Raw genomic sequence first — 17,128 nt, 5'->3', positions numbered from 1 at the left:
TGTACACGGGACCTCGGTTTTTCGTCCCATCTGAAGCATGGTAACAGAAGGGTGTCATTATATAGGACTTGGTCATATACAACTATTATCATCATTACCCAGTACTAACAATAATGCAGTCGTATCTACTCCAACTGTTAACAGCAGGGTATCTGAAGGGTAGCATGGTAACAGAAGGGTTTCATTATATAGGACTTGGTCATATACAACTATTATCATCATTACCCAGTACTAACAATAATGCAGTCGTATCTACTCCTACTGTTTACAGCAGGGTATCTGAAGGGTAAAAAGAGGGTAATCGAACGGAATGATTGTATAAGATTTGAGAATTAAACCAAAAAGAGGATATATAAGGAACAAGTTACCTGGATCTGAAGCGCAGAAACTTTGTCCTGTAAATGATTCCGTTCAGCTTCCAATCTTCCATTATCTTCCTGAAAATCAACTCTCCTATAGAAGAAAGGAAAACAGAGTTACATTATATTCCTGAAAATCAGCTTTTCTATAAAATAAGGAAAACCAGAGCTACATTACCCGGTATATTCCTAAAAAATCAGCTCTCCTATAGAAGAAGGGGGGGGGGAGAGAGGGAAATGGGGTTTAACGTCCACTAGACACAAACTAGGTCATTTCGGGCTAACACATGGTCCAAATTTATTTCAATAATTTAATTGCGGGTAGGGGTCTTTAGCATTGGGAGGAAACTGGAGGACACGGAGAAAACCCACAAGGTTGGACAGGTGAACCATCTCTTTGTCATGTACAACCAGGGAATCGAAGAAACCACGCCAGTTGACTCATGACAGACCTTATGATACAGCGTGCATGTGCTAACAAATTCGGCCATCCACCCCCCGCCCCCCCCCCCCCTATAGAAGAGGGGAAACCAGAGCTACTTTATATGCCTGAAAATCAGTTCTCCTACATAACAAGGGAAAGCAGACCACAATTGTAGATACATTATGGAAGATCAGATAAAGAACTGATAGTTCTCACTATAATAGTTAAAAACCAGATAATGTAAAGGAAATATGCTGAAAATTCCAGTCAAATTGCTCCACTCTGAACCAGGATATTAGCAATTGATTTTTTTGGCCTAGTCTCAGTCATCATTACTAAAGTCGGTAATATGAAAACATAGTCTTGATTATCCATTTATCAATGAGCGTTGAGCAGCAGATCAGATTTAAATCCAGTGACAATCCGACACATAAGATGGCATTAAGAGTTGATTAAGGTCTTTTCATGTTAATAAATGTTTAATTAATAATTTAGATAACATTTCAGGCGTAAAGAAAGACCTGCAATAGGCAGATTTAGCTCTTGCATAATGTATGTTTAATCTTATCTTTCTAGGAATTAACTTTTTCAGTACAGAAACACAACAAACAGTGGTAATTTCTTTACATTTACCAACATTCACAATTAAATCTTCATAATCCTCGTATTTATGTCCCTTTCAGTTTCAGACTTTTTGCTTTCACTGTTCAAAATTAACGAAAAAATAATAAATTCAAATGTTTCTGACTTACTTTGTTAAACTTTCTTTCAGTTGTTTTGACTGTTTCTCGATTTTACTCAATAATTCTTCAATTCTATTATCCTTATTCTGTAGTATTTCTAATACCTTACGATCTTTAATTTCACATTTCTCTTTCTCTCTGTAAGAAAAACACTCATTTTTAAAATGATATGTTTGGTACATAACTCTTCACTGTAACCCGGGTATCATTTAATCTGGTATATTTAGCCCCAATTTCTTTCACATTCATTTAAATTTAAAGTCACTAAAAATCGTTTAAAATCACCACAAATCATTTAATTTGTACTTAATTTTGATATTAAACGAATGTGAAAGAAAATGATACCCGGGTTACAGAGCTTGTTAAGATTTTAAACCGATTCCCCGGTTGTGGTTGTGCGTGACAAGTAGTCGGGTCGCCTTTCCAACCTTGTCCCGAAATGACCTTGTTTGTGTCGGGTGGACATTAAACTCATGAGTAGCATACACAGGATAAAAGTGAGTGTTCCGTTCTGAGAACAGTTCCAATCTGAAACCCCAAAATGCAGTGGTCTTGAAACTGTTCTGGGAATGACACATAGTGTAAGTGATATATGTTCTGGGAAATGTTTTCTACCATGACATGCTCGTGTATGACTAGCGTATTGGTTAATCAGAAATGTTTTCTACCATGACATGCTTGTATATGACTAGCGTATTGGTTAATCCGGGTTTCTTTCCCATTACTAATAAAGATCTCTGTACACAAGGGAATTATTGAATAAAATTTACCATTGCCATGTACGTAAAAAGACCTAATAAAGACAGGTTTTGAACAGTCCTCAAAACACAATATGATTAAAATACAGATCTATATTTCGTTTCGTTTTTTTATACTTTGGATGGCCTATACTACATAAAGATCTGACCAGTTGGAGGTCACGTCAAGGGTCATACGAGTGGCTTTTGACCCAATGACATCAGAAGGTTTCTAGTGGTTTACCCATAGTTCAGTGCATGGCAGGCCAAGAAGTCGCTGTAACGAATGGTTTCATTGGCTAATCTCTCACGCAATCCAGAACGCAGGTTATATTACAACTCTTCCAGGTCCTAGTGTAGTACAGACAAATAAAACGAAATTTTGAACTATAAAAAAACAAAACGAAATAGGATCTATGTTTTAATCAGATTGATGAAAAGAACCCTTCGTATAGGAATTCGAGGAAGGGTAAGTGACAATGCAGCTGTCTGGACAAAATTCACCCTCTTGCATTGCATGCCCAAGCTTTGAAAAAAAAAGAAACATATATTAGTCCTAAAATGATCGAAAGAAATGGGGGTTTAATGTCCTGTTCTACTCCAACTGAGCTAATGAAGACGAGCATTGGTCATTCAGTGTGCTATGAGGGAAATTTTGTTCGGGCAGCGGCACTACAGCCTACTCTTATATCAAACTTCAACTGCCAAGGGATCTCTTACGTCCACGCCGATGTGTACATGGGACCTCGGTTTTTCTCCCCATCCGAATAACTAGACAGCTGTCCTTGTCAGACCCTCTGTCCCCCACCACTGATAAGGGTTAAATGACTGAAGTAATGGATTTATGAGACATTATACATCATCCTGGGGGGATGGTGGATGGCCGAATGGTTAGCATGTGCGCGCTGTATCATAAGGTCTGTCATTGAGTCAACTTGCATGGTTTCGATACCCCAGTTGTACCTGACAAGAAGTAGTGTCACCTGTTCAAACTTGTGCTTTTTTCATCAGGTCCTCTGGTTTCCTCCCACTACTAAAGGCCCCTACGCGCAAGGGAATTATTGAAATAAAATTGAACCATATATAATAGTCTCAAAATGACCTAATTTGTGTCGAGTGGATGTTAAACCCCATTTCTCTCTCACTCTCTATACACCATCCTAAATTTTACCGTGTTTGTTACGATTCAGACGTTTTGCACATTGTTAATGCTTTTTACGATAGGGGACTATGTTTTAACGCTCACTATTAAATAAAAGAGAAATATACCAGTTCACCTTTTATACGAAAAGACATAGAACTATTTTTTTTTTGTGCCGATTTTGAGAAGACGCATGTTGGTGATTTTGTTACGATTCAGACCTTGCAGATTTTTCTTGTTTCTGTCAAAAGAAACGACACTAACTACAGAACTGACAACACCACACATGTAATTACAATCAAAATCCAGTAAATGTATTGTTTTCCAATTTTCGATTCAGAGAATCTCGTTAGATGAAACCATGCCTCTGTCGGTAATTGGGTTAGGCTGTCGTTTCCTTGATTAAGTTTTGTGGAATTTTAGGTTTTTTTCTGGATAATTTATCTTTTGTTGTCAAATCTTTCATAAATCAATCAACTTACTGCAATTTGTTGGAACAGGATAAAAAAAAAAGTCGTAGCCGAAAGTTGTATCATGTAATGACGATGGGTTTTTGTTTTATCCAAATAACCATTATGATAACGTATTATGATTCATATTAAGAAAAGACATCTAAATTCTGTGCATGCATGTGTAAACGCACGTCCTATGATATTTGTGGTTATGAGCGATGTCTGATGAATTACCAATTGACTATGACTGGATTTAAATCTATTGAATTCCCCCAGAGAGATTGAGATCGTTAGTTACATTGTGAGAGAGAGAGAGAGAGAGAGAGAGAGAGAGTTTATAAAATGAAATGGGGTTTATTAAGGTCCTACTTTTCTACACTAAAGGGGGCTAATGAATTTTGCATACTAAGGAACTTGTCTTTTCGTGCATTCTGAATGATTCGACGAAGTTGCTTGCAACGCCCTCCCGTCCTGCACCACCTCAGCAAAATTTTGAGGAATTATTTCAGCAAAACCAGGATTGAACCCATGTCCCTTCTAAATAAGTTTTAAAGATACATTATGCGAGATTAGCTAAAGACCTGGCAGTTTGAAATCAAATCATGCCATCAAATGAAACCAATCATATATAATTTTGATTTAAAGATACATTATGGGAGATCAGATAAAAAGATGGCAGTTCTCACTATAATAGTTAAAACACTAGATAATGTAAAGGGAATTTGCTGAAAATTTCAGTCAAATTGATCCACTCTGAATCGAGAATTTACCGATTGAATTTTGGGCCTAGCCTTGATCATCATTACTAAAGTCGACACAATAAAAAAAACATAGTTTCGATTATCCATTTTTTGATTTAATCAGGAATTAGCGTTTAGTAGCAGATCAGATCCTAATCCAGTAAATATATCGCAGGCTAGCGGTGACATTGAGAGTTGATTATGGTCTGGATAAGTTAAATAATTTAGCTCTTGCATAATGTATGTTTAACAACCTCTCCACATAACTATGTCATCGTAGGAAAATCGAAATTTTCTTTCTATTTTCTTCTTATTATTATTTAGGAATAGAAGTAAACCCAAAGCTCTGTACACAGAATAAAAATATCATGGGCACAATTTAACCAAGTCTTCTGACCGACATTACAGGACTTGAAAATTGAAGATGCTAGAAGCTTCTTTACAGATTACTCAACAAAGCGTGACACCACAGCCACCATTATTTCCACTTATATAACTGTATAATAGTGATGTAACAAGTTACAAAGTACAATAACTCTTTAAAGGGACTGCAGTCGTATTTTTATAGCATCAAGTACAGGCCATAGCCAGAGTTGGGCAGAGTCCAAATTTTGGCTTAACTGGTTAACTAGTTAAAAAATTAATGAGTTAACTAGTTTTTTTTTAAAATAATAACGAGTAAAAAAATTAATGAGTTAACTAGTTTTTAAAAAATAATAACGAGTTAACTAGTTTTAAAATTAACGAGTTAACTAGTTTAAAAAAAATAATAAGTTAATTAGTTACAAAAAGTTAATAATTAATGAGTTAACTAGTTACGAAAGGTTAAAAATTAACGAGTTAACTAGTTACAAAAAGTTAAAAAATTAACAAGTTAAATAGTTACAAAAAGTTAAAAAGTCTAAATCACAAGTATAAGTCGAATCGTTATATTTTTCCGACCTCCATCCATATATAAGTTGATACGGTATATAAGACGAATGTTTTCAACTCCTTGATAGTAATCTATGATAGCTGTCCAGCCTTACAAGTATAAGTCGAATCGTTATATTTTTCCGACCTCCATCCATATATAAGTTGATACGGTATATAAGACGAATGTTTTCAACTCCATGATAGCAATCTATGATAGCTGTCCAGCCTTGTGGGTTTTCACCGGATCCCTCGGTTTCCTCCCACTGCTAAAGACCCCTACGCGCAAGCGAATTATTGAAATAAAATTGAATCATGTGTTGGTCCTGAAATGACATAGTTTGTGTCGAGTGGACGTTTAACCCCATTTCTCTCTCTCATACACAGACTAAATATTGGGATATGGTAAAAAAAATGTGATAGATTTTTTTTTTAATCTGACAGCATCCAAGTCGAGAATTCATCTACAAGTGATATTTGGATTTTATTTTCTTAATTTCAGTCTGATTAAAATACAGATCTATATTTCGTTTCGTTTTTTTATACTTTCGATGGCCTCTACTACATGAAGATAGGTTGCGTCAGAGGTCATACGAGCACTTTTGACCCTATGACGTCAGACAATGATTAATCAACTAGCGTTGACGTTTCTAGTGGTTTACCCACAGTTCAATGCACAGTATGCCAAGAACACGCCGTAAAAGACCACTTCATTGGCTAATCCCTCTTATTAACCAAAACGTGGCTTATATAACAACTCTTCCTGATCCTAGTGTAGTGAAGACAAGTAAAAGTAAATTTTGAACTATAAAAAACGAAACGAAATAGGATCTGTGTCTTAATCAGATTGTCTTAATTTATTACTCAGAACACTTCATACCACCTCTCATCTTTTTAAGCTGTTCACATTGCTAAATAATTCTAGTTGACATGAGTAATAAATATATATATTATTCTATGTCCAACCCTCAACACCATCAATAATTACAAACAAATCGTCCTACATAATTAAATCATTTAAAATTAGTTAATGACCGTATTCCCCTGCGGCATTTCAGTCACCGTAAAGAGGCAAACATAATTATATTGTTATATCGAACATGATAAGGATATATTTAAAGGAACGCGACGGTTTCAGTGACGCCAATGCCAATGTCCCAAATGAATTGTCGACCGCCCAATCAATAAATGTCTCTGTATTAACAACTAGTAATGCTAAATGCAATATGATTGGATTGCATGATTTATGTCCGTGCCACTTGTGTGTCAACTGGGTATGGAGTCTCTAGTGATATATCAGAATTTATTTCATTAGATCCGTCACATCTTATTGTGAGTAATGACTGACAAATAGCTAACAAGTCTCGCACACATCACCATAGCAAATACTTCATGGATATACAACCATCTTTTCTTCGCACTTTTCAATATTTTGTCATTTTTATCATCGTAAATAATACACCAATATATTCTGATTCACAGTCAAATATAGGCCAGGTTTAATTATATTGGTTACGGTTCAACATCTCGTCCACAAGACGGGACTAACAGATGGTCTTTTTCCTATGGTTACATGAAAATGAAATGGGATTTAACATCATACTTTTCTGCACCGAACTGGGCTAATGAAGGCGGGCATACGCCATACAGTGTGCTATGATGAGGGATCTTTTACGTAACATGCATGACAATGTGTACATGGGACCTCGGTTTTTTGTCCCATCCGAACGACTAGACAGCTGTCCTTATGAGGTCCTCGGTCCTGCATCACTGACAAGGAGGAACTATGCCGGAAAATCTGGATGAACTTTCTTGGCCAATGAAGGGATCGAACAACCGTTGTTCCCATGGTTATATGGATTTCCCACTATTCTTCTTACAACTGCCAAGGGATCTTTAAATTCCAATACCAATTATATTGGATGGGGTTCAACATCTCATCCACAAGATGGGACTAACAGATGGTCCTTCTTCTATTGTAAATGGATTACCCTCTATTCTTATTACAATTCTAACTGCCAAGGGGGTTGGATTGGATTGCTGAATGGTTAGCATGTGCGCGTTGTATCATAAGGTTTGTCATTGAGTCAACTGGCGTGGTTTCAATTCCCCAGTAGTATGTGACAAGGAGTAGGGTCGCCTGTTTCCAACCTCGTGGGTTTTCTCTGGGTCCTCTGTTTCCTCCCACTGCCATAGACCCCTACGTGCAAGAGAATTATTGGAATAAAATCGAATCATGTTAGTCTTGAAATGACCTGGTTTGTGTTGAGTGGACGTTAAAAGGGTCTGACATGGTACGAAAACCAACATTCAGGGACCACAATTGTCGTATTTAACCTCTATTCAGACATAGGGGCTTTAATTGTTGTATTGAATATTTATTCTGACATGTTGGGGTTTTAAACTGTTTCATTCCAAGTTGATTAAATGGCTGTCATCAATTTAACCTTGATTTTGGAATGTTGGGGCTTTAAATGGTTTAATTAGAATTTGATTAAATGGCTGTCAACAATTCGCAATATTTACTCTTATAATGCCCAGTGTTATCATGTCTAACTTTCATCATCTCCAGCAAAGTTATTCATAAGGCCACCTTGAAAAAGGTAATTAAACATACATTATGCAAGAACTCAGATATTAAATATATTTGAACGATTCAGACATGTTTTGATTTAATTTAAAAATGACGGAGTGAGACTTAGCTTTGAACAACCAGTACGGTGGTTGAAATTATTGCACACGTCTTGTCAAACCTTCAAGGGCTAATATCTTTGCTCGCTATGGAGTAATTTGAATGAAATTTTCAAATTATTTCTTTTACATTATCTATTATTTCTAGCTCTTTATCTAAATCTTACATAATGTATCTTTAATGATACATCTCTGTTCATTATTAATTAAGGTGTTTTTATTGTCGTTTACACGCTCCAACAGTAAGAGGGATATTTACCAGCTGAGAACTGTGTGTATGTCGGGGCGCATATAGATGACAGGAAAGATTTTGTGACCACACCCTATTGACGCTGATGAACATGCTGGATTTGTCTACCAGCTCTTAGGTTTTAGACTCGAATTATTTTTTTTTGTTGCATTTTAATGCAAATCTCACAGAATACCTTTATTAACCAAGCCAACAGCGAGGCTGATGTCCCCCGCCGAAATCCCAAAATAAATAGATGACACATATTAATTCATAGCACAATTATTTTTTTCAAAAGTATCGAGCAATCAAACTATACACTAAGTTTCGAAACTCTCTATCAAATAGAATCAAGATTATCTTGTCCCAAAGCATCGACCAATGAAACTGATTAGCTCTGCTTAGTTTCAGCTCGAAATGTTAATCATTGAACTCCGTGAAGACATTCACCTAATGTACATCTACATCAAGTTTAAACATTCTACCTCAATTAAAAGCAGAGTTGTTATGTTCCAAAGTCTTGACCAATCAAATTGCTTATCGCTCCTTAGCCTAAGCAGAAAATTCTCATCATCGAACTTAGTCAAGGTAATGATATAATGAATCTATATTCAGAGTTTCATTGCTCTCACTTCATTGTTACCAAAGTCATCGTGCCCCAAAGCATCAACCAATCAGATTGCTTATATCTGCTAACCGTAAGCATACAATGTTCATCATCGAACTCCATCAAGGCATTCACCTAATGAAAGCCTACACCAAGTTTGAACATTCTACATCAATTAGAATGAGAGTTATTGTGTTCCAGCGTCACGAACAATCAAATTGCTTATCGCTCCTTAGTCTAAGCAGAAATTTCTCATCATCGAACTTAGTCAAGGTATTGATGTAATGAAACTATACACCAAGTTTCATCACCCTCACTTAATTAGAACTAAAGTTATTGTGTCCCAAAGCATCAAACAATCAAATTGCTTATCTCTGCTTACACTAAGCAGAAAATGCTCATCTTTGAACTCCATCAAGGCATTGACCTAATAAACACATACACAAAGTTTAAACATTCTAGCTCAATTAGAAGGAGAGTTATTGTGTTCCAAAGTCTTGACCAATCCAATTGCTTATCGATCTGCTTACCCCGAGCAGAAAATGCTCATTATCGAACTTAGTCAAGGTATTGATGTAATGAAACTATACACCAAAGTTTCATCACTCTCACTTAATTAAAACTAAAGTTATCGTGTCCCAAAGCATCAACCAATCAAATTACTTATCTCTGCTTACCCTAAGCTGAGAATGCTCATCTTCAAACTCCATTAAGGCATTGACCTAATAAACACCTACACCAAGTTTGAACATTGTAGCTCAATTAGAAAGAGAGTTATTGTGTCCCAAAAAGTGTGACGGACAGACAGATAGAGGTGGATGGTGGAGCAAATCCCCTCAAATCACAAACCACCACCGGCCCAGGAATACCCAGCTGATTGCATGGTTGCATTTGCTACATAAATTTTAAACATCAGCCAATAATAAAACGGTACTGGGTAATTGTACTCCACAGAACCATGTAATGTAATCAGAAACATTAGAAAGACAGGCTTACAATATCATTACAAACCCGTCTGAGATTAATTTTTATTTTCTCTGGGAAAATGAAATAAAATGAAATGAAATGGGGTTTAATGTCCTACTGTTCTGCTCCTAACCTGGGCTAATGAAGACGGGCATAAGCCATACAGTGTGCTATGAGGGAAATTTTGCCCGGGCAGCGGCGCTACGGCCTACTCTTATATCGAATTCCAACTGCCAAGGGATCTTTTACGTGCACATCAATGTGTTCACGGGATCTCGGTTTTCCGTCCCATCCGAACGACTAGACAGCTGTCTTTGTCAGGCCCTCCATCCTGCATCACTAACAATCTGAATGTACTTTCTCGGCCAATGCAGGGATCGAACGCCCGACCTCCAGGCTAGCGAGCCAGCGTCTTACCCAATTAGCCACTTGATCCCCTTTTCGAAGCATGTTATGCACATAACATTAGCGGCAATTACCGCTTACCTTTATTTATATTGGGCAACATCATATACTGCTTACCTTTTCATTGATATTGATTGTAAATTTCAAGTAATGAAAAGCAAAATTTTATGTGTGCCCCATTCTATACTAATGTCTAATACCATTTCCCCAGCAAAAAAAACCCCCAAAACAACCGAATTGATGGTGTACAATGCCATTTATTTATGACTAGTAAGATGGAATATGAATTTAGCAATATATAAAATTATTTAACATAATACAAATATATACCTTTAAGAGAGAGAGAGAGAGAGAGAGAGATGGGGTGTAACGTCCACTCGAAATGACCTAATATATGGTCAATTTTATAACAATATTTCGCTTGTGCGTAGCTGTCTTTAGCAGTGGGAGGAAACCGGAGGACCCGGAGAAAACCCACGAGGCTGGACAGGCGACCCTACTCTTTGTCACATACAATTGGGGAATCAAAACCATGCCAGCTGACTCAATGACAGACCTTATGATACAGCGCGCATGTGCTAACTATTCGGCCATCCGACCCCCCTTATACCTTTAAGAATAAAAAATAAAACTTTGGCTGGGGTTAAACAAAGTAATCAATTAATTTATTTGTAATTTTTCTCACCTTTGTATGGCTATGGAAATAGCTTCTGTTACATCAGGATTGGAGACCTGTAAACGTTTCCATAGTGACCAAACAAATTCCTTATCCGCCTGGAAATAAAAGAAATCCCTTTACTTGGGTTATTTTGAGACTAACATGTAAGGGATTCTTTAACATGTACGACAATGTGTAGACAGAAGTACTTCGATTTTTCTGTCTCATTCCAACAACTGTGTACACTTTCCCAAAAAAATAAATTTTTTAAACATGCATTATGCAAGAGGTAAATCTGCCTATTGCAGGTCTTTCTTTAGGCCTGAAATGTTATATAAACTATTAATTAGATTTTTATTAACATGAAAAGATCATAATCAACTCTCGATGCCATCTTATATGTGTCAGATATTCACTGGATTTGAATCCGATCCGCTGTTAAACGTCTGTTGATGATTAAACGCAAAAATGGATAATTGAGACTTTGTTAATTATCATGACTGCGGTCACAATGAAAATCGAGGCTATAGTGTTTTTAAAATAAGCTTATCTCGACTTAAGAGTAAAGCAATTTCAGCATATTTCATTTACATCATCTAGTTTTTAACTATTATAGTGAGAACTGCCAGCTCTTTATCTGATCTTCCCCCTGTCTTCATTAGCCCAGTTCGGAGCAGAACAGTAGGATGTTAAACCCCATTTCATTTCATCTAATCTTCCATAATGTATCTTTAAAGTGACATTTATTTCGTATTTGAACTGGAAGTACACAGGTGACAATTCTGTTGAATACAATTACTGCTTATTACTGAGCGACATTTCGACTGGGCTTCTCTAGTTATTATCAAGCAAATGAAACGTCACAGAGTCAGTAATGAACAATAATTGCATTCAACAAAATCATATCTTGTGTATTTTCTAGGGAGTTTGTTCTGTACAGTCAACAGTCCAGTTCTCTCATTGCTTGACTTTTTTTTAAAACCTTGTTTCATGCTGAGTCTACAAAATCACTGAATATTACTCACTTGACACTGCAGAAGTTCTGCCTGTAGATTCTTATTCTGGGTCAAAATCGGACTTGAATCTGGATCTGAAATAGATAATAATTAAAAATAAAAACAAAGCACTCAATTAGGAGTTAACTAATAATTTTTTTAAAAAATGCAGCCGGAAACTTTGAATTGTATGGGAGTTAAATTTAAAAATATTTTCAGGAAATATGACTATATTAACATGAAACTTTACACAGTAAGCATATTTCTAACATCTAAGTCTGAAAATAATGATTTTAGATCAACCTGACAAAATATGTTGCACAACTGAACTAGTTCCTGACATTTTGATCTTTTGCATCTGGGAGCCACAGTAGATAGGAGTTTTGCTCCCAGTGTTGACCGAGACAGTTCATCGGGATTTTCAGGCATGGTTTCTCCTTGTCAGTGGTGCAAGACGGGGGGCGTGCATGTAAAAGATCCCTTGGCAGTTGGAATTAGATATAAGAGTAGGTCGTAATTTACCAATGTTTTGATATTTTATTTACTATAAATTTGTTAACATACCTCGTTCAGAAATCATACTAATAGATGTCATCTTTCTACGGAGTCAGGCATGATCACATAACTAATATTGAGTAAAACAACTTCTCGTTCAAATTATAACATCTGAAAAACAAGATCTTTTTACTTATCTTATATTATGGTAGCCTACCATAAAAATGTAACATTTTATTTTTAAATTTAGAACTCAAAAATTAAAAAACAGTGTACAAAATTAATATAGACTTTGCAGATTTTCCAGATCTGTTGTATGGCTAATTTGATAATTGAAAACCTGGTGTGAGTTTTTACAAGATTTTCTTTCTTTTTCTTAAAAATACAGTGTAATTAATTACCAGAAAAAGGAAATATTTTATAATAATGTGTAGGCGTATCAATCTGGTTAAAACACAGATCTTATTTCGTTTCGTTTCTATAGTTCAAAATTTTGTTTTACATGTCTTTACTACACTAGGATCTGGAAGAGTTGTAATTTAACTCGTGTTCTGAATAGTTTTGGCATGGCTCGAAATGTTCGCCTGTCTACTTGTTGCCGTCAGGCGATTTTTTCGTCTGACAGGTAGCAAATAAAACTACCTGTCGCTTGCGACAGGTGGACTAAATTTTACTTGATGTTCAGTAAATTGACCACAATACTCACGTCCACATCACGTACATTTAATTATTCGTTTCTAAATGATTTTACTTGATGTTCAGTAAATTGACCACAATACTCATGTCCACGTCACGTACATTTAATTATTCATTTCTAAATGCAAGAATTAAGCACGGAAATACCGCGAAAAGCCGCCATTTGCACTGTTTACAATTACATTTCGCTCTGTCGTAGGCTACAGTTACTCACACAGTTTGGAAGTAGACAATTTTATATCAATGAATTTCACACCATACGCTTGTTTTGATCTGCTTGACACTAGTTTATAGCATTATGGAGTATTATATCTAAATAAATTAAAACGCACCCCCAAGTCACCTGAAATAATCCTACCGTAACGACACCACAGTAAATATAGTAGTGGTTGGAATGGAAATGCACACGGCTCGTTGCTTGGTGTATTTAATCATTTAAAAAGTTTTAAACAATTTCCAAAAATAAAGGCTATGAAAAATTTATAAGACAATTTGACAAAATCAAAAAATCAGGTCGGAAAAATATTTCATATATAAATATAATTTGTAACGTAAAAATAGTCCGGATATGTGAGAAGGGAATTCCAGGTGGCATTATCTGTCCTTCGCACGAGGTACATGTAAATACGGTGCCATGCACAGGTGTGATTTGTGTTTTGATATTCAATTTATTACGGATATTTTAAAATCTGAATTCTACAACTCAACAGTGAAGTATTCGATTTAGTACGGAAGTGTGGTACCATGATACTTTGCGGAATTCACGTGGATACGGGTGATAAAATTGTACGAATCTTTGAATCGCCGAGCCAAAGCAGACTCACTGACTTTCAAGAACTTTTAGGCATTCCGATGTTGAAGAAATAAAAAGGTTTCATATTTACGATATTTATATAGAGCAATGTACGTCAAAGACCTAACCACGTATGTGTGTACCTACATGTATGGATATGTGTGATGTGATTATTCTTTGAGTTTGATAATTGAGAGTGACAGGTTATTTACTGAAGCGACAGGTATGAAAAAAGCTACCTGTCGCTTGCGACAGGTAGCTTTTTTTAAACATTTCGAGGCCTGTTTGGGGATAAGCCAATGAAACGGTCTGTTACGGCGAGCTTTCGACGTGTTTTGCACGGAACTGTGGGTAATCAACTAGTAACATCGATGCTGATTGGTTAATCATATGTCTGACATCATAAGGTCAAAAGTCGGTCTTTTGACACCCGACGTGACCTATTGCTATAATTTGTCAGATCTTCATGTAGTGTAGGCCATCTAAAGTATAAAAAAACGAAACGAAATATATAGATAGAACTTAATGACCATTGAATACCGCTCGGGTTATTCAATGGTTCACTCGAGTGTATCCCTGCGCAAGTATTCCACAAGCGATAGCGAATGGAATGCGGCAGGGATACACTTGAGTGAACCATTGAATAACCTGAGCGGTATTCAATGGTCATTGAGTTCTGTTTTTATTCTATAACTACATGCAAATCTCAAAATACACTGTACTATCTAGATTATCATAAAAAATCATCATCATTAACGTTAAAATTCATCATAGGTTCTGCTCTTTTTTACAAAAATTGTGGTTGCCTAGTTGTGACGTCATTACAGATTGACGTAGTTCTGTAAGTGACGTCATTCTGGACAAAAGTAGTACATTTTCAAGCCATTGAATACAACTATAGGTTATCCAATGGCCATTGAATACAACCATAGGTTATTCAATGGTTGTATTCAATGACCGTATTCAATGATATTTGCTTGTATTTGCATGTAGTTATAGAATATAGATCTGTATTTTAATCAGATTGTAGGCCTATGGTTCTGGTTGTCAGATAAACTGAAATTTGACATACAGATCTACCCTGTAAATTTTTACCCATGGCATTTTGGAGAAAACTTTGGCATAGATCTGTTGAGTGGGAAAAGTATGAAATAGGATACAATGATCATTCATTCAATCCATCAATGTTGAATGTTATGTCCCCATCAATGTCAGTGACAGTACTGACAGTGAGTAGATCTATTTTTATTTAAATTCAGTCGATAATTCATATAAGAACACATTTTTATTGAGATGGAGACGTCTGATATGGATTACATTATTAGAATAATCGTCAGTCATTAATAATTTAAATGTAGGTTTTTGTCCAGATTGTGGTAAAAATCAAAATAAACTTCAAGAATGGACTTGTTTTGCAGAAAGCTTTCTCCATTTTCATCATTTCTCGATCAGATTCCGTCCAATATACAGTGTAGTAAAGTTTCTAAATATCCAGAAATTAGAAATAATCAAAGCAAGGATTATTTGCAAGCGCTGATCATTAAAGTCAGTAGATATTTATGGCGAAATAAATATTGAAACAAGAAGTAAATACTCACGATTTGAAATAGTGCTTGACATTTTGGTTCGACTGGTTTACGATATGTTTACATCACGTGATATAATGTCGTAAATATTTTAGATGTTAAAATCAGTTTTATTTCGCAATATTCTATACTTCATGACACTGAAACAAGTTATAATAAAATCTCTGACTCGCGCGTAAAATAAAATTAATTGTTATCGAGTTCTATTTCATGTCGTAAAAAACACGTGTCTTACTTTTTGGCGGGAAAATAGGATAGGTTTCTTTCAAAAAGTCTTTATATAGGCTATTGTTCATTTTCTGAAAAATAAATCAGAATATAAGCCTCTCATTGTGTAAATGAAATTAATAGATTCAAAACCAAAGACTTGTGCCTTTTATCAGAGAAATATTGAAAAACTCAGTAAAAGCGTATCTTGCTATCAAGTGAGGGTAGGCCTGGGGCCTAATGGGGAGTAGGCTATGGATAGGCTTAAGTAGCCTACACACTAACCAAAGTCGAATTGTTTTTATTAAGAGAGTAACTTCATAGGCGTACGAGCCAGGGGGGCAGGGGGGGGGGGCAGAGCCCCCCTAACTTTCGGGCAAGCTGACTTTTCGGGCAGACGGGTCAAGTGAAAACCAAAATCTATTTCATCTACTTGGCAAAATAAAGTGCCCGAAATCTAATAAAACACTAATTTTACGGGCCGGAATAGCAGGAAAACGCGTTTGCGGCTGTCCAATATTCCAAAATTTTCTTGCAGGGTCCATACAAGGTCAGTTCCGCTTCTTCGCCTCTCGAAGAAAACCGGCGCCGCTGTCTGTAAACCCGTATTTTTTTCGGACATTTCTAGTTTTGCGAGCCCTAATATAACACTAATTTTACTTTTCTTTTAATTGAATGCCACGAATTGGTACAGAGTTGATTATGGATTAAAAAATGTTGCCTGGAGTCACTCTACTTTGTGCGACATTTTTCGGGCATCGATTATTATTTGTGAATGCAGCTGCAACAGTCTGATTGGATGGTTGGAATTCAGAGTGGGATTTCGGTTACAAAACCATTGGATACTTTTGGAGTTTACACGTGCTAGAATAGCAGAAAACGCATTCCCCGGGAGGGTATACCCCCGAACCCAGCGACGATTGATTGGTTGTTTGGAATTCCGGTCAGCCAGGTAGGCTATATTGGACCAAATTGAAGTTGTTGTATTCACAGGCTGGAATAGCAGGAAAACGCGTTTGTGGCAGTTAAATTTTCAAACATTTCTCCCAACGGTCCCGTCTTCGTGAACTGTAAACGATTGATTGGAATTCGAGTCAGCCACCTGAGGGGGTGGGGGGCAAGGTAAGCTCCGCTCTCTTCGCCTCTCAAGGAAGACAGGCGCTCTCTATAAACCCGAAATTTTTTTCGGGCATATCGCGTTCTGCCCCCCCCCCCCAGCTGTCATCGAGCCCGTACGCCTATGAGAGTAAGATGTAATCAAGCAAGACTGTTTACGTATATTTCATAAGTCC

General features: G+C 36.4%; 1 protein-coding gene across 2 annotated transcripts in view; it reads right to left on the bottom strand.

Annotated features, from left to right (window-relative positions):
• The window catches only part of LOC126817087 (centlein), a 91,823-nt gene extending 76,140 nt beyond the window's left edge, over nt 1-15,683 (bottom strand). For both annotated transcript variants that reach the window (XM_050543881.2, XM_050543882.2), the window contains exons 1-6: nt 15,642-15,683; nt 12,624-12,725; nt 12,090-12,154; nt 11,092-11,180; nt 1,536-1,664; nt 369-453 (exon numbers count right to left, since the gene is read on the bottom strand). In XM_050543881.2, coding sequence (XP_050399838.1) covers nt 369-453; nt 1,536-1,664; nt 11,092-11,180; nt 12,090-12,154; nt 12,624-12,654 — 399 coding nt within the window. In that variant the 5' untranslated portion in view covers nt 12,655-12,725; nt 15,642-15,683. The remainder of the gene's footprint in view (nt 1-368; nt 454-1,535; nt 1,665-11,091; nt 11,181-12,089; nt 12,155-12,623; nt 12,726-15,641) is intronic.
• Between the last annotated feature and the right edge of the window lie 1,445 nt (nt 15,684-17,128).

The sequence above is a fragment of the Patella vulgata genome, chromosome 4 (genome assembly GCF_932274485.2).
Source record: "Patella vulgata chromosome 4, xgPatVulg1.2, whole genome shotgun sequence".
NCBI classification, from domain to species: Eukaryota; Metazoa; Mollusca; class Gastropoda; family Patellidae; genus Patella; species Patella vulgata.
Note: the sequence above shows the minus strand (reverse complement) of the source record. Positions and strands in the feature narration are given on the sequence as shown.